Source organism: Phascolarctos cinereus, unplaced genomic scaffold, assembly GCF_003287225.1.
Source record: "Phascolarctos cinereus isolate Bilbo 61053 unplaced genomic scaffold, phaCin_HiC Scaffold_9;HRSCAF=440, whole genome shotgun sequence".
Lineage (NCBI taxonomy): Eukaryota > Metazoa > Chordata > Mammalia > Diprotodontia > Phascolarctidae > Phascolarctos > Phascolarctos cinereus.
The window spans coordinates 228,947,910-228,969,880 of NW_027556402.1; the positions used below are offsets into that span (position 1 = coordinate 228,947,910).

The 21,971-nt window shown below is 38.6% G+C and overlaps 2 protein-coding genes across 10 annotated transcripts in view; one reads left to right on the plus strand and one right to left on the minus strand.

The window, feature by feature from the left end:
- DNAJC24 (DnaJ heat shock protein family (Hsp40) member C24) overlaps positions 1 to 20,984 on the plus strand; it is a 73,379-nt gene extending 52,395 nt beyond the window's left edge. The window contains exons 4-5 of the mRNA XM_020963933.2: positions 17,429 to 17,497; positions 18,705 to 20,984. Of these exons, the coding sequence (XP_020819592.2) occupies positions 17,429 to 17,497; positions 18,705 to 18,835 (200 nt within the window). The 3' untranslated portion in view covers positions 18,836 to 20,984. The remainder of the gene's footprint in view (positions 1 to 17,428; positions 17,498 to 18,704) is intronic.
- IMMP1L (inner mitochondrial membrane peptidase subunit 1) overlaps positions 20,645 to 21,971 on the minus strand; it is a 91,870-nt gene continuing 90,543 nt past the window's right edge. For all 9 annotated transcript variants that reach the window (XM_020963881.2, XM_078148677.1, XM_078148684.1 and 6 more), the window contains one exon: positions 20,645 to 20,822. In XM_020963881.2, the coding sequence (XP_020819540.1) occupies positions 20,754 to 20,822 (69 nt within the window). In that variant the 3' untranslated portion in view covers positions 20,645 to 20,753. The remainder of the gene's footprint in view (positions 20,823 to 21,971) is intronic.

Below are 21,971 nucleotides of genomic sequence, written 5' to 3' on the forward strand. Positions count from 1 at the left end.
CCTTTTTAGTTCTAAAATTCTGTGATTCTAGTAAACTTATTTATTTTTGAGGCCTGTTGAGAACTTAATTACATCATTGCAAAGATTTTTATATTAGCTTTAAGGAAGGCCTGGATGTTGGTCATGTCTTTATTGAAGTCATATGTAGTCATCTCCCTCCTTCTGCACCCTTCTAAAGCAGTAGTAGAAAAGTAAGAAGTGTTTCCATTTATGTCCATCCCTTGAATGCCTGGCTATTGGTTTTTATAACCACAGTTCACATGATTTAATTACCAGGAAAAAATGTCGTCCCAAACACAACTTAGACTGATAGGTATGTCTTGGTTCACAGACACCCCCAACATCTCGTGGATGCCCTCTTCCTCTCCAGAACTATGGCGCAGCTTCAAAGTGTGGAGGGCAGAGGGGGGCCAGTGTGCTTTAAGAATCATTCATGTAAAACTGCCCCCAAAGGACTGCAAGTTGTGTGTTTCCCTTGTCACTCTGCATTTTTGCCACTCCGTAGCACGTGTACTATTAACAGCAGATGAGTAAAGTTGACTAGAAGCCTGATGTCTGAAGAGGCAGAGCTCCAGAGATCTGAGATCAAGTCAGCATTGGACTCTTGTGAAGATGTAGGTTAGACTAGCAGCGAAAAACAGGAGCAAACAGCAGACTCCCGTAAATGAGGGTCAAGAGAGGATGGGAGAAGAGATGGTCTTGCCTCTTCTGGTTTGGTTTGGTTTTTCCATCATTCTCAAGAGAACCCTGAAATATTAATTTATTTAGATTTGGTGGTTTTGGTTCAAAGGCTTCAATGGAATTATTCCAGTACTCCTTAATGTAATAGATTCTATTAGATTCCTTTAGATATTTTACAGTTTTAATTTTTTTTTAAGATTATAACTAATTTCTGAAAAAATTTCTAGGCAAATCTAAAATAAAGGACTTTGTTTGGTTCAGATAAATGCTCCAAACTTTTAGTGCTTGAACGTTATACAGAAGTCAGCTGGGCTGTGTATTTTTCATCCATGAGTTTATGGAGTCTGGCTTGTCTAGAAAGACAGTAGTGACATCTCTGTTTTCTTGGAATTTTAATAGTGCTGATCTCACAGGTTTTTTTATTACACAGTTAGAATAAATGGATATAGTGAGGATCAGCGCTGTATTTTGGTTTCAGTCGTTAGCAAACATTTATTTAATGTCTGCTGTGTGCCAGGCACTGTGTTAAGTGTCTGGGATACAAGAAAGGCAGCCCCTGCCAATCTAATGGGGAAGGACAACACACAAAGGAAGAAGAGGGGGGCGAAGAAGTACTGATGAGATATGACTACTAAGGCTTGTTCCATCATGCTGGATGAAGAGATTTCCCAATGACGAGCTTCCTGGGGCATGGTAGAGAAGTCATAGAAGTCCCAAAGTAGAGCAGTGAGGTGGGCAGTGCAATGAAGGAGGAGATATATACCCTTAGCCCCCTCTTTAAATGGAGGCTTTGGAGTTCATGGCTCTGTCCTCCAATCAGAGGGGCAGATGGTAGTGGTGAAGTGTGAGTGCCAAGGCTGAGTCTGCCCTATAAGAAGATGAGCTGCCCCAATGATGAGTTTCTTGGGGCGTGGTGGAAAAGTCAGAGCATTCCCAGACTAAAGCAGCCAGGTAGGAAATGAAGAGGATATGCACTTTACAGTTTATGATGAATGTTAGTTCAAAGAAAAGTTCTTAACATCTCTGAGTGATGACCTATTTCCAATCATAACAAATATTTTCTGTATAACAAGTTCTTGGTCATGGAGACAACTTTTACCAATGCAGATAGGCAAATCTTCTGTAATTAACAGTCTTAGAGAGCTAAGTGGGGACTTTTAGAGGTTAAGTGATTTGCACATGGTTATACAACCAGTATGTGTTAGAAGCAAGACTTAGACCTAGGTAAAGTCAACAAAACTTTTATTATTTTGTGCCAACTGTGTGCTAAGATGCAAAGAAAGGCAAAGAGAGGGCACCAGCAGTTGAGGAAATTAAGAAAGGAAGAAAACCTGTAGAAAGTTTGGGAAGATGTTTATCTAAACTAAGTCATCCCAACAGCATTCAAGGATGAAAATGGAAAACGGACTACAAAAAAGGAAAATTGGGGAAAAAATTTTCAAAGATTATTACAGCCATCTGTTTTCTCCGTCAAGGAATGTGGGGAATCTAGTATCACAGCCTTTGTGATGAAATGGACCTAAGGGGAACAAAGATGGAAAAAAATAGCCAGATTGGATCAAGTATGTTTGGAAGAAATATGTACTGGAGGTGATAAAATTGTGATGGCATCAATTTACAGGATATTTTCTTTTAGAGGTGGAAAAAACCCCTCAAATTTATTGTTTTGTTTTTAAGACAATGAACACGAAAATCAGCACCTACTGATCTATATGGCTACTTCCCTATCCATTCTACAAAAAGGAAAGGGAAGGGAAAGGAATAAATATTTACATGGTGCCTGCTATGTGCCAGACACTGTGCTAGGACTTTCAAAAATATTATTTCATCTTCACAACAGTTCAGATTGGTGTTGCTATTATTCCATTTTGTAGGTGAGGAAACTGAGGAAACAGGTTAAGTGACTTGCCCATGGCCACACAGCTAATCAGTGTCTGAAGCCTGATTTGAACTCAGATCTTCCTCCCTAGCCTTCAAAGGTTTTATGAGTTCAGTTGTTTTTTGATTGTGTCCAACTCTTCATGACCCCATTTGGGGTTTCTTGGCAGAAATATTGAAGCAGTTTGTCATTTCCTTCTCCAGCTCATTTTACAGATGAGGAACTGAGGCAAGACCGGGTTAAGTGATGCCCGGGGTCACACACCTAGTAAATGTGTGAGACCAGATTTGAACTCCTGACTCCAGGCTCAGCATTCTATCTACTGTGCCATCTAACTGCCTCCATCTATAGATGAAGAGAGAATATACCAGATAAAGATACTATTAGGGAACAAAAGACTTTCATCAATGATATTCACCAGTGTACTACATCTTTACCATCTCTCTCCTGACTGAAAGATGTAGAGTGTAGCTTATGAAAAAAGCATTTGGTTCAATAGAACAAAATACCACTTAACAGGATCATTCTCAATAAGATGTCTACTCTCCATTCATCAAGATCATTCAAAATTTCTTACACTGGAGACTTGACTCGTTAACTAATGACAGTATCAAGTGGGTTATTGAAAGAGGAGTTTTATTCTTGTCCAAAGCATTTGACACTGTGATGGAGGAGATTTAGTGTAGGGTACAGATCAAAGAGGGCTTTTCTGTGGATGGTGAGGTCCTCTAGATGTTCTTCTTTGCAAATTACATTTTGTTGATTGCATCAGGGCTGAAGAAATTGCAGAATCTCCCACAAGAAAACAATAATCATTCATTGGAGTTTGGCTTGTCCATCCACACAGGAAAAACCAAATGGATGAAGAATATCTGTTGCCCAAATTTCAAAACGTAGCTGAATAGACATTATAGAGCTTGCCGCAAAATATTTATGTCTAGGATAAACAGTACAGGTGGACAGTGAGCTGGGTCCATAATTTTTTTTTAAGTCACTGGATTGCTTTTGGGACACTACAGAATACTTTTATTGAACCCAAACTTCTCATAACAGCAGTGACTTATCTCTTCATTACGAGTATGTTACTGATGTTTCTTTATGATAGCAAGTGGAACACCACTGCCTTCAGAAAACTAAAGAAGAGTATCACACAGAGGGAAGTCAGTGGAAAAGTGGGTGTGGGTAGGCCGCAACATTAACCAATAAGAGACTGAAGAAAAACATGAGTAAAGGATGTCATCAAGGGATTTTATGACAGATTTTGAAGATAGGCTGGTCACATGTTGAGGACGAGGGACAACAGGTGGACAGCCTCAGGATGGGGGTAGAAATTGAGGAAAGTCTGCAGGTGTGTACGCACGCCTGGCTTCCAGCCCCAGTGGTAAACTTTTCAGAGAATGTGAAAGAAAGTCAAACAGAATGAGCAGGCATGAGTGGGCTGTGATCCCCATCTTGCAGGGAACTCTCAAATTGAGATCACGAATCCATTTGTGTATTCAACATAAGGAAAAAAGTCCAGAGTTTTAAAATGAGTGTCATAGAAGCCTTTTTTTAAAGACACGATTTTTATTAAACATTTGTAAGACTCACTTTTTCATTATTACAAATACTTTATAATAAAGAAAAAAATCAGTTGTAAAAAAAGTTGAGGGGTTGGATTCCTGCATTTATCATTGTACAGTTTAAGCAAAAGAATATAATATCTAAACATGAAGGTCATTTTCCAAGTATTGGAGCAGAATATCTGTGGACTCACTTCATCAAAATACACTACACACATATGTATAGATACTTATTGATAAATATTTTCACAGTTGACCACTAAACCACATCTACCTCGTTGGGTTTATCTGTGTGTTTCTTTCCACAGATTGAATCAACTTTCAAGAGGAAGGGAATGTTGCCCATAAAAGTCTTAACAGCTAACCATGAAATTCCATTCAAATATGGTCCATAGGATGCTTCTTTTTTTTCCCCCAATTGATGTTCATACTCCTGCCATTTCCCCCAATATCATGATTTCATCTTTAGAGTAGGGGTTCCTAACCTTATTAAATGCATAAAATAGAATACAAAGGGTCACAAAGGGAACTAATCATATTGAGATAGAGGTATCAACATTTTAAAAACAACTATAAGTTCATGGACTTTAAGTTAAGAACTTCTGTTCTGGAGTCAGTTTCCCTAATTCTATTACAGGCCTCAGGCCATTCTCACAGAATCACAGAATTTGAGAGTTGGACCTTAGCTGCCATAATGAAATGGAATATGAAAGGAATCCCTATTATCCCCAACAAGTAAGTGGATACCCCCCTCCCATTTCCTAAATTAAAATTTTTTTTAATAAAAATCTCCTTCCCACCTCCTACTGAGAAAAAACCATCTTGTTACAAACTTGTGTAGTCAAGCAGGCAAATGTCCTTATTGGCTATGTCCAAAAACAAAATTTCATTCTGTGCTCTTGAGTCCTTTGCCTGTCAGGAGGCAGGTAGGTGAGGTCTTTCAGTAAGAGTCCTCTGGAATCCTGGTTGGTTATTACCCTGATCAGAGTTCCCTACTGCCTACAGACATGCCCATGTTACTCTCATCTTCAAAAAGTTCTGGTCCTTCCACCCCCACTAGCTTTTGTCCTGTATCTCTTCTGCCCTTTGTGGCTAACCTCCTCAGAAGGGCTGTCTCTGATAGGTGCCTCCTCTTTCTCTGCTCTCACTCCCTTTTGAATTCCCTACTATCCAGCTTGCAGCCTCCCCATTCAAGCGGCATTGCTCCCTCCGAAGTTAGCAGTGATCTCTTGAGCACCAGATGCAACGGCCTTTTCCCAGTCCTCGTTCTTCTTGAGCTCTCTGCTGCCTTAGGCATTGTCAGTTACCCTCCTCTCCCGGCTCTCCTTCTTCCTATCTGGCGGAGACAGAGCTGTGTCTCCTTTGTTGGATCCTCTTCCAGGTCACGCCACTAGCCTGCCGAGGTCCCACAGGCCTCTCTCTCGGGCCATCTTCTCTTTTCTCTCTAAACTGCATCACTTGGTGATCTCATCCTGGTGCGTGGAGTTAATTACCCTCTCTATGCTAATGATTCTAAAATCTTATCTAGCCCTAACCTCTCTGCTGACCTTCAGTCTCACACACCCAGACATCTTGAACTGGATGTCCGGTAGACCTCTTGAACTCATCACATTCAAATCAACTCATTTTTTTTCCCTTCCATACCCGCCCCTCTTCTAAACTTCTCTGCTACCGTCGAGGACGCTAACATCCTCCCAGTGCCCTAGGATTGCAACCTAGGGGTCATCCTCACAGTCAGTTTCACCTTTGCAACATCCCTCGAATGTGCCCTTTTCTCTCCTCTATCACTGCCACCCCTCTGGTGCAGATCTTTATCCCCTCACACCTGGACTATTGGCAGTAGCTGCCAGAGGGCCAGCCTGCCTCGAGTCTCTCCCCATTCCGATCCAGCCTCCATTCAGCCACTGAGGTGATTTTCCTAAAACACAGGTCTGACCATGTCACCCCCTACTTAGTAAACTCCAGTGGCTTCCTGTTGCCCCCAGGAGTAAATACAAAATGCTGTGTTTGGCATTCAAGGCCCTTTATAACCTGACTCCCTTCTACCTTTCCGGTCTTTTTCCACCTTCTTCCCCCAAAAGTACTCTTCGGTTCAGTGACACTGGCTTCTTGGCTGTTCTGTGAATAAGACACTTCTCAGCTCTGGGAATTTTCTTTGGTTGTCCCCCATGCCAGGAATGCTGTCTTCCCCTCAGATAACTGACCTCCCTGGCCTCCTTTAAATTCCAACTAAAATCTCTTCTTTTACTGGAAACTTTATCCATCCCCTCTTAATTCCAGCACCTTTCCTTTGTTAATTACTTCCTGTTTATCCTGTATATAGCATGTTGCTACATATTTTCACCTTGTGTCTCTTATTAGATTGTAAACTCCTTGAGGACAAGGACTGTCTTTTGCTTTTTTTTGTATCCCTAGTGCTTATCACAGTGCCTGGCACATAGTACTAGGCACTTAATAAATGTTTATTGGCTGAAAGTTCCAGTCTTTCAAAGTTTTTGTCATGACAGTACTGTCATTGAATAAATCCTTCTTCTGGTTCTTCTTACTCTATTCTGTATCAGTTCACACAAGTCTTCTCCAGTTTCCCTGAAATTATTCCCTTCATTTCTTACAGTATAATAGAATTGTCTCACATGTATCATAATTTGTTCAGCCATTCTCTAATCGATGGACATCCCTCAGTTTCCAGTTCTTTGCCACCACAGTAATAGCTGCTATAAATACATTTGTATCTCAAAAATCTTAGTGCACCAAGATTAAGCCTGAACAGCTTAAAATGTTAATAACTTAAGCTATTGATAATAATATGTAATATGATATAATAATAACTTAAGCTACTACTAACTAAACTACTAAGACTTTCGGGACACAATGTATTTTTGTACATCATTAAGAATTTATATTGCTTAGGGGTGGGGAACCACCACTGGAGGACAGAGCCCTCCCTTAATCTGTCCTTCCGCTTCTTCCCCCTTCTCCCTTTTCCTTCCTATTTCCTTGTTGATTAAAATGTATTTCTCCACCCAACTTTGTCTGTACATTCTTCCTCTTTTTTTTCTTGTTTAGGCAATGGGGTTACGTGATTGGCCCAGGGTCACACAGCTAGTGTTCTTCCTCCTTTTGACCAGTTCCAGATGAGAGCAAGGTTCAAGTGTCCGCCACTCTCCCCCCTCCTTCCTCCTTGTTTGGATGGACTTGTACTTGTGTATCCCAATTAGGGGAGATATTTTTTTCCTGGCCTTCCTCTCCTTCTCCCCTTCTAGTGTATTCTTCTGCTGTTTCCTTTCTTTTCTTAAGATCAAGATAGGACCACTCTTAGTCTTTCTTTCTGATTAGATTGCCTCTTTGATCCCTGATGATGATAGGGTTCGGAGGGGACATACGTTATCGTTGCTCCATGTTAGAATGTAAACAGTTTATCTATTTTTATATGACTGTGTTTACCTATTTTAGGTTTCTCTTGACGCCAGTTTTTGAACCTCAAAAGTAGGTACTCAGTGTTAGTCTTTTCATCAGTAATTCTTGGACATCCTTTATTTTATTAAAGGACTCTCTCTCTCTTTCTCCCTCTCTCTCTGTCTCTGTTTCTCTCTCTTTCTCTTCTCCCTCTCTTTCTCTTCTCCCTCTCCCCTTCTCTGATAGGACTCAGATTTGCTGAATAAATTATTCAGGGTTATAAGCTTATATGATTTGCCTTTTGGAATATCATATTTCAAGAACTGTGGCCCCTCAGTACTTGAAATCTTTCTTTTTGGCTGTTTTGCAGTATTTTTTTTCTTTGACCTGGAAGCTCTACTTTTGGGCTATAATGTTGCTGAGAATTTTAATTTTGAGGTTTTTTTTCCCTGAATTTTCATTCTGTTACCCACCCCAGCCCCTCTATGGATTCTTTCTATTTTTACTTTGCCTTTTGATTTGAAAAAAATCTAGGCAGTATTCTTTTCTGGTTTTTTTGAAATGGGATGTCTAGGCTCTTTTTTTGTTCATGGCATTCATATTAGTCCTATGATTCTTAAATTATCTCTTCTTGATCTATTTTCTAGGTCAGTTTTTGCTCTGAAATATTTTACATTTTCTTCTACTTTTTCAGTCTTTTGACTTTAAAAAAAATTTTGTTGTTGTTTCATGGACTCGTTAACTGCTATTTGATACTTTAGTAACTCTCAGGGTGTTTGTGCTTGTATCAGGCTTTGTACCTCTTTGTGTCAAGCCATTACTTCTTTTCCATTCTTTCTTACAGGTGTCTCATTTCTCTTCCAGATTTTTTTTTCCCTCTTACACTGATTTCACTTATAAAAATATTTTTTTAATTTTTAAAATTTGCTAAATTGCTTCTAGTAATTCCCGTTGAATTTATGTTTGTCTTTTCTTATTGATATTTAAGAGGCATTATCTTCTTGATTGGTGTCTGGAGCATCCCTGTTACTATAATAACTTCTTACTGTGGGATTCTTTTCCTGTTGACTCATTCTCCCAGCCTACTTCCTGACTTCAAACTAGATGTTAGGACCAAGCTCTCAAGCTTTTGGAGGGAAGGTTTACATCAGTCCTGCTGTTGATTTTTTAGGGTATTGAGGACTGTATTACTCTAGGCTTTCAGGACCAGTTTAGGTAGGAGACCTGCAAGTTTTCATTGTTCCAGTGGTTGGATCCAGAGCAGGGTTCTCTGGGCTGAGCTCCAAATTTCCTGACCTGGGTTGGTATACGAGCAGGAGACCTATGCTCTTCCCCTATTTGGCATCTCAGTAGACTGCTGCTGGGCTGAACTACTTTCAGCTAGCTAAGAAGCTTTACTGGCTAAAAATGGCTGAGCCATAGACTTCTCTTTGGCCTGGGATTCTGGGCTGGAACTGAGGTTCTTTGAGCTCGAAGCCACATAGCTGCTGCTTGCTTCTGAAGTTGCTCTTTGCTCAGTGTGTAGCCCAGGACTCTTTGCTTTGCAGCGCCCCCCCTCCACCATCCCCGGATCTGTGACCCAGAGCTGGGTAGTAAGTGGCAGAGCTACCAGTGGGCAGAGGTGGCAGTAGTTCAACTTAACACAGGTTAGGTTCTTCTGTGTGGGATCAGGGACCTCTTCTCGACCTCATGCACAGCACAAGATCACTGTATTGATCTTGAATGGACCCCATCCTAGATTGTCTCATGTCACTACCCCTCCTTAAAATACAGTGCTATCACATTCCCACCTTTTGCTTATTCTGTCCTTTTGAAGAAAATATACCTGTACAAAGCTGTAGTCCCTTAATGGATTTAACAACAACAACATTAATGATAGCTAATAATTATATTGCATTCAAAGAGAGCTCTCTACAGATATTATCTCCTTTCATCTTCACACCAACCCTGCTAGGTATGATTATCCCCATTTTACAGAGGAGGAAGCTGAGGAAAAGAGAGGTTAAGTGACTTGTGCAGAGTCATAAGCTAGGAAGTGTCTTAAGTTGGATTTGAACTTGGGTCTTCTTGCCTTTAGGCACTTTATGAACAGTGCCACTTAACTGCCTCTTCCTCTCACCAAGTCTCAGTGATCCCTATGATAAGCCTCCTTCTGTTAGACCTCTAGTCCTTCTCAGGCATTGGTGTCTAGACATTTGTGTCCAGTGGAGGGTGTTGGTTTGCCTACTGGTTCCTTTCTTGTATTTTTGTCTCTGTCAAACTCCTTCCACTCTTCCTTCACTTTTCTTTATAGAGACTTCATTCACCTTTGCCAGAGATCTCTGCTTCTCTGGAATTCCTTTGATGTTCTACTTTTACCCTAGCTCCTTGAGTGAGAGATACTTTTATTGAACCTTTAGAGAGGCTTTTCCAGGGCTTCAACTCTCCCTGCACTAATTTGGCTGTAATTTCTCTCCAGTCTTGATGACTCAAGCTCCTAGAAGTGCTAACTTCCTTGACCTGTTTGCCTGAGTGGCTGGTTCTTCCCATCAGTTGCACATTTTATATTAATAAATATTTGTCACTTTGAAGCTTGCCTTCTCTCCTCTTGCCCTCGGATGGTGTCTGGCCTCCATATTCCCTGCAGTCTACAGTGATATGCCTTCTTGGGTCTGGCCTCCCATCGCCCTTGAAAGAAACTCCTGTCCTCTTTTCCTGTTCAAAGTCCATCTTACTGTTGAGCTTGTCCCATCAGAACAAGTTCTGATCTCAATTCTCCTCTCCCTCTCAACTCCTGTGATTATAGGATCACAGATTTAAAACTGGGAACTATCAGAAGCCATCTAGTCCAACCTTTTGAGTTTACAGATGAGGAAACTGGAGCCCCTAGAGCTTAAATGATTTGCCCAAGCTCACCCAGTAAATGTGTGTCAGAGATGGGATTTCTTTAACTACCAAAACAACTGGTCCATCTGAGAAAACTGACTCCTTCCCTCAAAACAGAAACAGGTTCAGTCAAGGGATAATAACTTAAGTTTTATTCCCTTCCCTGTAGGGACTACTTTTCTCAAATGTTCTAAGGTGAGAGTGGGGAACATATGGCCTCGCCACATGTGGCCCTCTAGGTCCTCAAGTTTGGCACAAGTTCCAAACTTCACAGAACAAATCCCCTTAGTAAAAGGATTTGTTCTATAAAATATGGACTCAGTCAGAAGGCGGTACCCAAGGACCTAGAAGGCCACATGTGGCCTTGAGACTGTAGGTTCTCCACTCCTGTCCTAAGGTGGAAAAGTACACATATAAAAATTAATAACAGATGCTATTCCCCACATTAGTAAAGACAGGGCCATAGATAGTATCACCAGATTTATTTGTTCTCTACCCTCTAATAACTTATAAAACAGAAATTCTAAAAGTTCTTTTTCTGGTTCTCCAAAGATGCAGTGGGAAATATTTTAGCAATTTGCACATATTACACACTTCTGATGTTTCTTTGGTGTGACCTCCCAAAGTTGAATTCTACTGGCATGAGCCGTGGTTGAGGAAACTGAGGTAAACAGAGGTTCAGTGACTTGCCCAATATCACACCGCTAGTAGGCACTTGAGGAGGAATTTGTACTCAGGTCTTTCTAACCCCAGGCCCAGCATTCTCTCCATTCCACCACCTAGCTGCTTCATGTAATTATTTAAATTAAAAAAAAACAAACATAACATTGCTTTAATTGTTCATTTGAATATCTACTTGTATATAACAGATTTTTTTTTCCTTTTTGATAGCATTTTTGTGCTTAGGGGGTTTTTTTGGTTTTTTTTTTTTAATGTTGCACAGAACTAGTAACCAGTGAGCAGGACTGGAGTTGTATTAAAATAGATTTGAACACACTGAGTTTTCCAGTGATAGTTTTAAAAGCTTATCAAAGAAATACATTTAGGAAATTTACATTTCTGGGTGCCTGCTGAACATTTTTATTCATTTGTTTGCTGTTTATCAAGGGTGCAAATTAGAGTTTTAGGAAGTAATTTCAAAGTGGGTGCCACCCTAACATTTCTAGCTTGTCCACAACTGCGTAGCCTCTACTCCCCTCTCCAAAACACAAAGCAGCACAGCGTCCCTCTTTGGAACTGCCCTCTTGCTGTTAACTTGATCAACATTCCCAACTCCTAGAGCCGGAATCTTGAGGTCATCTTAAACAGCGTCAGTTCTGGACAGCACTTGTTGAACCCAACCTGTCTTTATCGTTTACATGGCTGCCATCCTAATCTAGGCCTCATATCCTCACACTTCTATTACTCCAGTAGCCTAGAGGGTCTCCTGTGAATCTTTCCTCAAGGCCACCTACACCCCCAAGGCCATTTCAGGCTGTCAATTAATAAGCACATATTAAACACCTACTGTGGGCCAAGTTCTATTCACTATGTCATGCTGCCTCATCACTAGATGAACTTTTTAAAAATAATATCATTTTTATCACCTTGTTCAAAAATTTCCAATGGCTTTTCGTACAAAACCAAGCTATTTAGTCTGGCATTAAGGGCCTTCCACAGTATGGCCAATATCTCCCCTTTTCCCTTTGTACCACGGGTATCCCAGTTTGAATCAAACATGTTTTTTACTGTCCCTCCTTCATGCTTTTGATCTAGTCTTCCTTCCCTCCTTTCTCATTCTTTGGCCAAATCCTGTCCATCTTTTAATTATTATTATTAATAGTATATTAATAATAATAAAAGAAATAACAACAACTCACATTACGATGTCAGGAGAAAGAACCCTGAATTTTAAGTCATGGGATCTGCTTTCAAACCTTAGACAAATCATTTACCCTTTTCTGGGCTTCAGTCTCTTCATCTATAAAATAAGAGGGTCGTATAAGATAACCTTTAAGATTCTAAATCAATGATATTTTTCTTCAAAATACAGTTGTACAACACTTTGAGATTTATCATTTGAGCTTCACAGTAACCCTGAAGAGTAGGGGTTGTTACTTTCTTGTTTTACACACAAGGAAACTGAAGCTCAGAAAGTTGGTCATTTTTCTAATATCACTCAGATGCTGCTAAGTGTCAGAGGCAAAACTGGAACTTGGGGGTCTCATCAGTGAAACGCTCTATTGGGGTTCTTCGAAGTCACACAAGACTGCTGGAATACACAGGGACAGGATGGGTGTGTGTATGTCTGTGTGTTATTCCCTCTTGAACTCATTAACACTTTGTGTATATTACTCATTTGGTGATTAAGGATGGGCTATAATGTGGTTTTGAAAAATCACAGCTGAAGAGTTGTATTCATTGAATCTTAGGCTCTTGAGTTGGCTTTCCATCGAAGGCTTAGTTATTAATGAAGTCTGTCGCTTTGATTGTGGTGAATACATTTAGTGGCATTGATAACAGCTGAATACTTTCAGCTTCATATTACTTTACAAATCCAGACTCAATTGGAAGTGACCAGAAGTTGTTTCCTTGCTGCATTGGGCTGCTTACTTAGGTGAAACACGAGAAATGGATTGATCCTTAGCTCATTTCCTGGTGGAGTAGGACTCCCTGGCAATCAGGAGATAAGAATTGGTCCTTGTCAGCATGTTCAGCAAATGCAGGCTGTGGGAACTAAACCACCTTCTTACTCACAGCCAGGAATGAACATTTCTGTGGATCAGGCTGGGTCCTCCTTTTTCTGGGTGCTCTTCCTATGCTGTAGCTGAACAGAAAAAGATCCCAATTCTTGCTGCTTAATATAGTACTTTTTCACCAGTATTCAATTCATACTCTTAAAAAAAAAATCCAAAACCCTGCATTTCTTCCCCAAGTCTATAATTAAGCTACAAGTTGTTTATAATTTTTCTTAGATTGTGGAAAACCTTGTAGCTGTGACTCTTTACATTCAGCTGGCTGAGGATTATAGTGCTTTTATGATTTAATGAACAGGTTTCAAGTTAAATGTTGCCTCACTATGAAGTTCTTTCTAAAGGGAGAAAAAGGCTTTTCTTCTAACATAAACTCGTCAAGGACAAAGAAAGTAACCATTTTCTTCAGACCTTTTAGTGAGAAATTTAATTATGTGTAGTTTAATGAATTGTAAGAATGACAAATCTCAAGTGTATTTAAAATAAAGTTACAGGAAGATGACAGTTGTTTTTCAAGGAAATTCACCTTCTTAACATACATATAAGTAACTTATTTGAAATACATTTTAAGTACTTAAAAAAATGTACAATTCCAACTCAAATAAAAATGTGTTCAATAGACCAGTTGCTAAATTAGAAAATTGTGTATATACCAATAACCTAATTGTATATTTTAAGTATTGAATCACCTCCCTGCATGAATAATGGCAGGGCTTCCGATGGACTTGATCTCTTTGTTTATGTTAGGTTTATTGAGGCTTTTCAGCTCTCCCCCAATAATGTTTGAACTTTAAGCATCCCTTCTCTGCTTTTTAAAAAAATTAACTTTAATTATAGTTAGAAAGTTTAAAAGGATTCGGTAGGGTTATTACTTAGACATCAAACAAAGATTTGTTTTAGAAATTTTACAGTCATTGGCGGGGGGAGACTAGTATTACATTTTGTTTCATCTAAGAAATAAGAAATATTTATTGTATCCTAAATGGAGCTGAAAAACCCTTCCTCTTTCAAAAAGTTGTGAATGACCCAGCGAGGGCTCTAGTAAGCTTTACTGAAGCAAGCTGCTAATAGTTATTTAATGTTATTCTTCAGCCTGAAAGAATCTCTGTAGATTTTTCCTTTTAATCTCTTTGAATTGCAGGCTCATAAACCTCTCTGATGAGCCCTGCCAGTGTTTTCTTAGATCCCACCATTGAGACAATGGAGCCGCTGAATTCTTTCACCCCTTGTTGTCAGACAAATCCAATAGAACACAAGGTCAGGAGGGCCTGTACTTGGAAAGACTGAAAGATTCTTTTTCAAGTAACCACATAAATTCTTTGATTTTTATCATTATCTTCTTTAGGATTCTTTCTTACGCTATAATACATAGCTATCAAAATGGAAGCAAGTTTCATGTGCTAAATCTCCAGCTAACCTTAATCCACAATGTGTCCTTTTGAATATTAGAGTGAGCAAAAATATGACCCCACACTACAAGAATCGCGTTCCTTCTAAATAGGTGAGTTTGTCCTCTTGCTGTATTTAGCAGTTAAGATTCCAGAACGGAAATCTTGAATTCATCCATTTATCTGAATCACAGCCTGGACAGTGATTGATTAGTTGGTTTTTGAAAAATCATATTTGAAAGATAATTTAACTGGAGGCTTTGAGATACATTAGCTTTATCATTTCTATTTGAAATTGAAAATTATATACCATTAATGTCCCACCTTCAATATGGATTCTTATTGAATGCTTCAGTAGACAACCAGCATCTTCGGTTTCACAAATGCCATACCTGATGACTAGATGGTTATCAAAGCTAATTAGCATTGTTGTTGGAAGAGTGTGGGGTGAGGGGAGGTGGGGAGCTATGGTGGGATGAGAATCAGGTCTTCTAATTACAACTCTAGTAATGGACCTGGTTGATCACTATGGAAAAACCTATTGATGTGTTTATTAGGGGAAGTTGCTGGCACTCCTGTTCCAACAGATGATCTTCTGTTGTCTCATTAGCTTCATCTTCTGTTTCTGTGTTCCCACTCCACCCATTTAATGCTGTCCTCTAGGGAGCCAGTCTTTCCCTGCGATAACCACGGACCCTTGGTTCATTCTCCCAGCATCTCTTCTCTCACCTTATTTAAAGATGAAACTCTTAGTCTCAGTGAGCTTTCTGAACCAGCATTCCCCAGCTGACACATGATTGAGCCATGTGGCCACAGATGCTAAATGTTCAGATATAAACAAATTATACATGTGCTTCGTAACATTGGGGTGTAGTCACAGATCGTTGAAAAGAATGATGAACTACTTTTATTAGCTTATTCAATTGTTATCATAGAGGCCTCAGTTTATGTTTGAGTTGAAAACTAGAGTTAGCTTTAAAAACTTTTTGCTGTGAGCAAAAAAATGAAAGAGAGGAAAATAATAAATGTTAAAGCACTTTTGTGAGTAGGTAGAAAAACAGTATAGCAAGGGTACAGAGTGTTACATAACTGAGAATAATAGTAGCTTTCCTCTGGAGGTAGTGGGTAGCAATAGGATGAGGACTAGGTTAGTTGTATCTACCTCTTATTTAACTTTTTAAAAAAAAAATGATCAGAATAGAGATATGAATGGGTTAATTGTCTCATAAAGATGTGTGATTAATATATTACAGGTGTTCAAAACTGGGCTAGCCCAGCAAGGTGTTTATTGATCTTGTCATTAGCTCTAACTTGTCTGTTTTGCTTTAATTGAATTCATCAAAACAGCTTCAGATGTATATTATTCCCTGAGGATGTATAGTGTGGATTTGGGGTAAAATTAGAAGAATGCTTTAGTATTATAGAAGATGGCCAGGAATATAAACAAATTGACTGTTAATTAATAAATTGCATTTTGAAAAGAACCTAAATGTTAAGTGCTAATTATTTTTCTGCAGTTAAATTCAAATAAAGGGTTTCATTTTTTCACTTATAATATTCATAGCAAACTACCACCACTACTGGATACCAGTCTGGTATCTGATTCTCTCCCCACCTCCTAGTCTCCTTTAGTGAGATTCTTTCAGATATTTTACAATTTGATGTTTGAAATCCTTCAGGTTTTTTTGTTTGCTATTTTAATTAGAACTGTCAAGCTGAAGTGTGTCAAATCAAGTCATGCATTCTGTTGAATGTGGAAATTAAATTGTTAATATTTTTTTTAAAACTGTTTACAAATTGTTTATGTGCATCACAAAAGCCTTGGTGATAATACAAGGGTAAAAAGACACTTGGAACAGCAGTTAAGTCCTACTGAGATGGGGAAGCCATTGGGCAAGGTTCTAGAATGCTAGAATATTTGCCATACCTTAATGAGAAGCCATAGTGAGTTCAAAATATTGTATAATCCTTTCATCTACTATAAAATTGTGTAATTCACCAATACGTTTTGAACAGGCACTTATTAAATATAATTAAATTGCAAGCACTCACAAAATGGAACAAAGGCAGACATTCTGAGCAGCTGAACAAGAGGTAGGCCAGAGGCACAGCTGAAGAAAATGTCGTGGAGGGATTGTACTTTCTTCTTAATGTTGCTTTACCAGCATGCTGAAAACAATGTGCCTTTTAAAGCAAAGCCCAGCACCCCCACCACGCCTCTGGTCCTCCATCCGCCCTGCTGGAGCTCCCTGCACTCTGCTGAGACTCAGGTGGAATTCCTTTGGAGACAGGGGAGCAGGTAGTCAGTGCTGTGAGTCTGCTGAACTGTGACTCGGCTCTTTGAGCAGCACTAGTCTCTGAGGTACTCTTCTTAGCTGTTAGTTAGGACATGACACTTCAGACATCACACCCAGGCACACATGTGAAAGTGACAAGTCAGTCGGTCATTAGATATTTATTAAGCACATCCTGTGTGCCAAGCTCAAGTAGGCCCAGGAGATACAAACAAGACACCACTACTACCTCAAGGAGCTTACGTTCTGTTGGGGGAAGCATGTATGCTTAAAAAATACTGACAAAGTAAATACTATGTAATTATGTGATTCCTGGGAGGAGGAAGGGGCAGGGCTGGAGGGGACATCAGTTGATTTTCACAGAATACATGTGACTTTAAAATTCTAAGACTGTTCTGCAGCAGCCATCTGCTGAAATAGATTTTTGATGTCTTGGTAGACTTTAGTTTATTACAAGTGGGGTGAGGCTTACCTTTCAGCAGAAAACAAGATAGCTTAAAGTTTTGATAGTAGGTCTTTACTCATGTAAAATTGGGGTGCATTACTTAAATTTGCTGATTAGAATTCTGGTGCCAGGGGTTGTTTGTTTGATATCTTTCTTGCATCATCACATCTGGCTCTTGTTTTGCAGAAGATGATCTAAGAACTGTGGGACCAGTAGATGATCAAATATATCTTGAAGACATGTTATGGAATAAAGGTTGGAAGGCATTCTGACTTTCCCCCCCTTTTGTTAGATTCTTTTAAAGTCACAGTAGTTGTCAGAATGGAAACTGACATCCAACTGATTATTTTGCTTTGATTTCAAAAAATATCCTAGCTTATTTTCCAGTACTGGAATATTTTGTTTCTAATTAAGCTCTTGCAATAGTGGCTTGTTTCAAATTTAGTGTGCAATGATATTTCTTGATTTGTTCTAAGGATTTGATATTCTTTCTCTCTTCTAATTAAATGTCACTTGCAATAACTTTTTCCCCCTGCTGTGGTAATTGTATTTATTTCCATTGTCTGCATAAAATAGCAAGTGAAAGCAATTTTAACTTTTTAAAAAATTGTTGTTGACAATTGAAGTAAATTATTACTGGATTTTTGTGCCAATTTATATTTTCTTAACCCCTTTGAAGATTTTCAGGGTTGCCATCGAGTTTGGATAACTACACCCGATGTTTCATTCCCTACTTCTTACTAGGGTTTGTTACTTTTGTTTTCCTTTGTTCACCCTGGGGCTTTTTCTTTTTTAATATATTTTGTGTTAGTCTGTTTGTTCCTGGCCCATCATGCCATTTGGACAGTTATGTTTTTTAACCTCTTTACTTGGAATTTCAGTGATTTTTACCTTTCAGTTCTGCAAACATTCCTTACGTGCCTTTTAAACCGTCACAGATAGCTTGTGGATGTTCAAGTTGTAACACCATGTAACATTTTTCTTTTTAATGCCACAGCTTTACTTAACAGATTTCACACAGATAGCCAGAACACTTTGTTTTGTACACTCTGTATTTGCCTGTTACAGCTGTCTCTCTGCACTGCAGTCTTATTGCCCTTCCTGGAAGGTATGGCCGCATCCAGACTGATTGATCTTCCCTAGTGCTCAGAATAGTGCTTTCTATGCCAGTCCCTTAAAATGATGACTCTGTTTATCTCATTTACATCACACCATACACTGAAATAGAAGATCAGGATTCTTACAAAGAAAAATTCCCAGGTTCCAGGCATATTGATTCTCGCCTTTTTGCCTGAATTCTGGCCACTTTTTTCAGATAATGTCTTAATGAAACTTGTCTTTTCTTGGCTTCTTTCTTCTCCTAACATAACTAATGTGTGATGGTAGACAACACTAATGTTATGTTTAAAAGCCTATGTAAACATTTAAAACACCTTTTTTTTTTGGCTTTTTTTTTTTATAGATGATCAGTGTTTTACTCTCAGTTGCCGATGTGGTGGAAAATACTGTGTTTCCAAGGATGAAGCTCAAGAAGTTAACCTGATCTGTTGTGATACATGTTCGCTAATTATAGAAATTGTTCAGCACAGCTGAGATTTTTCAGTACATGGAACTGTAAAACTCTTATGTTCAGTCACGTTGGGGAGGCAGAGGCTTTGTCCGTTGGAGAAAACATCGATTTCAAGTAGAGCTGAGAAAAGAAGTGGGAGTCCTTTTGTCCATTGGAAATGCTGCTGAAAAACGTCAACTCAAATACTGTTTTCAGACTTTGCCAAGAAAATGTAAAATTGGCAAGCAGAGCCCACTGCCTGTATTAACAAAACATGAATTTAGTTACTTGGTGAATTCCCATAGTTAGAGTGTTGGTGCCTCATTTTGTTGTCTCTTCTCCATGAGTGGGAAATGTTTTCTTCCAAGAGCACAGAAAGAAAGGGAAGCAGTGGGTCTCAGCGAGTCTCATAGTTGGGGCTTTGCTCCGTGAATCCTCCTGTACCACTGATCTAGAACTTCCCTCTCCTTAACTCACAAGGCAATTATAGGGATTAATGAAGTGGAACCAGACATCCTCCTAGGGGAAGCTCTATATTCTTTGCATAGAAACATTTTGTAAATACAACTTGACCCCAGTTGTCTCTGATTTTGAAGATCTGATTAATGAAGCAGCATAGTGTGGTAGAAGGGACACTAGACTCAATCATAAGACCATAGTCCACTTTTACAAGATCTGTGGCCAGTTAGTTACTGTCTTTGAGCCTGTTTCCTTATTTGTAAAGGGCTTAGCATTAGCACAGTGCTTGGCTCACAGTAAGCTTTCTAATGTGGATGCTTATTCCCTTCCAGTCCCCATATGGACAATACCATCTACCTTACCTACAAAAGTGGTGGGTTTGTTTTGCTTTTTTAAGATTAAATGAGACAAAGTATGTGAAAGAACTTTTAAAACTGCAAATCACTTTATAAATATGAGGTATTTTATTAATAATATCTATCCCTCCCATGCTGGAAAAAAGAAATCGGCATAAGCTGCAATGTAGGCAATTTGGGTTAGTTATAAGAATAGAACGAGATCCTAACTATATATAAAGTTAAGCAAAGGGTCTGTTGCTTGCTTTTTCTCTTCCTTAGGGTGGGGAAACAATCATCTGTAGTTAGGAACAGAGCACGGCTTTATAACGGGATGGTATAGAGATGTCCAATCGTGCAATTTAGGTAATGACTATTTATGGCTTCCATAAATCATTTTAAATGGGATTTTTAAAAAAATTATAAAAACATAGCATTCCTGACGATTTCTGAATTTGGAATACAATGTTATTGGTATCTTGAAACCAATATTTTCCTCTCCTATTTCTTACTTTATAATTGTAAATTTCATAGATGTCACCGTAACCATTAAACAGTTTTGTATTTCTCTCTATTTAGTGTTCTGTGTGTAACACAGGTCAGATCTCATTTTGGAGAATCCCAAAGGATTGCTGAAATTCTTTTGTTCTTTTTGTTGAGTAAATGGGCCAAACCTGGAACTTGGCAATCTTTATTATGGAAGTTTCTGTTGTAGCCAGATTTGACCTGTAATTAAAAATAAATGGTCACCACCCTCATGGTTAGTGTAGCCAAACCAAAGCATAATTGAGAAGGAAGAATAGAATTTCTTTGGCTGAGTCTATAAAACACAAAGTCCAACTGAAAGTAAAAGAACTAAGTCAGTGATCCAAATATCTAGCTATTTAGGTCATACAAAATACCAGGATAGTGTTAATCTTTTCTTCTTTTAAATCTACAATTTTTACTTTTGGGGCAGGGAGGGGTGGGGTGGAAGAGAAACAAGAGTGTGCATTGTGTGTGTAAAACTTCAGTAATAGAATGGACTCCCTTCTGTTTCACTCCTATTTGAAAATAAAATTCAGTATCAAATATTTTATTTATAAATACATGGTTCCAGTGACTTAGTAAAAATATTTCTCGAAGAACACGATGCTGTAATGAAATGATTTGGTTGGCTAAATGCTGATTACTCATCAGAAAATCTGTGGCCATTGGGACTGTCACGTAGAAGTCCAAAATCATTCAGAGGCCAAATCTGTAAAAATGGAATACAGTTCAAAATAGTTAACAGTATACTTTTCTACGATGTTAAAGAAATATATTACATATTTTCGTTCACTATTTTTCTTGTATCCTACCACCAAATCTGTTTTTGCCTCATTTTTTCCATCAAAAAATAAAAGTTATATTGATAATCTTTAAGGAAAATAACTCATTTTGGTTTCCTGAATCCATTTTACCGTAAGTATTTTAAAAAAAATCCAAGGAAAAAATTCCAGTTAAAACCCATGTTTTAAGGCTCTATGCTACATGTGAAATTAGCTTTACATATCTTTTATCTTTGATTCCATCATCAAGTGAGATATAATGGAAAATCATTGGCTTAAAGTAATCTGGGTCTTAGATAGTTGGCTATAATATCCCTTTCCTTGTGAATAATATTCTGCCATTTAAGAGTTATTTTTGGGATCAGCCCTGCCCCAAGTAAGCATGTTTATTTTTCTCACACACACACACATCACCCACCCATGATATAAATAAGAATAATGGCTTTTTTGTTCTATATTCAGTAATGACCAAAACTCTTAGCAGAGCTATGCTTGTGTTCTTCCTTTTTCAGGCTTTTTATGTTTAGTCAGCCAGGACCATACCTGGCATAAGGAGTCCTGTTTGAATAAAAATTGCTTTTCTATAAAAGTAGACAACACATATACAAGATAAGAACATTTCACAAGATCTATGATTTCCTGAATATTGATACTCCCTCCACTAACATCATAACCCCTTCAAGTCTTAGTAGATTATCTTCATGAGCTTAGAATGCATTGCTAAAATAAATAGCTGTAGGAGGGAAAAGCAATTTGCTAAAATGCTGTCCTTTTGTGATTTAAATTAAAGCTTGCTTCAGGGTGGTAGATTCAACTTCATTATTCGCTACACTACACTAAGGTGACTTTTGTTTAACTACAAAAAAATTCTTATGAATAATTACAGGGATGTTGGGAGGAATCAGGGTGTTCTTTGCACATTAGCTGTCCTAGGATGGGCCACAGGAAAGTCCACTCACCAGTTCTGGCCACTAGGTTGGCATGCTCCCTGCAAAGCCATGATACTACTTTTGATGTCAAGTAGCTTTAATGAAAAAAATGCTTAAAGATTGACCACTCTGGTGAGTTTTTTTTTT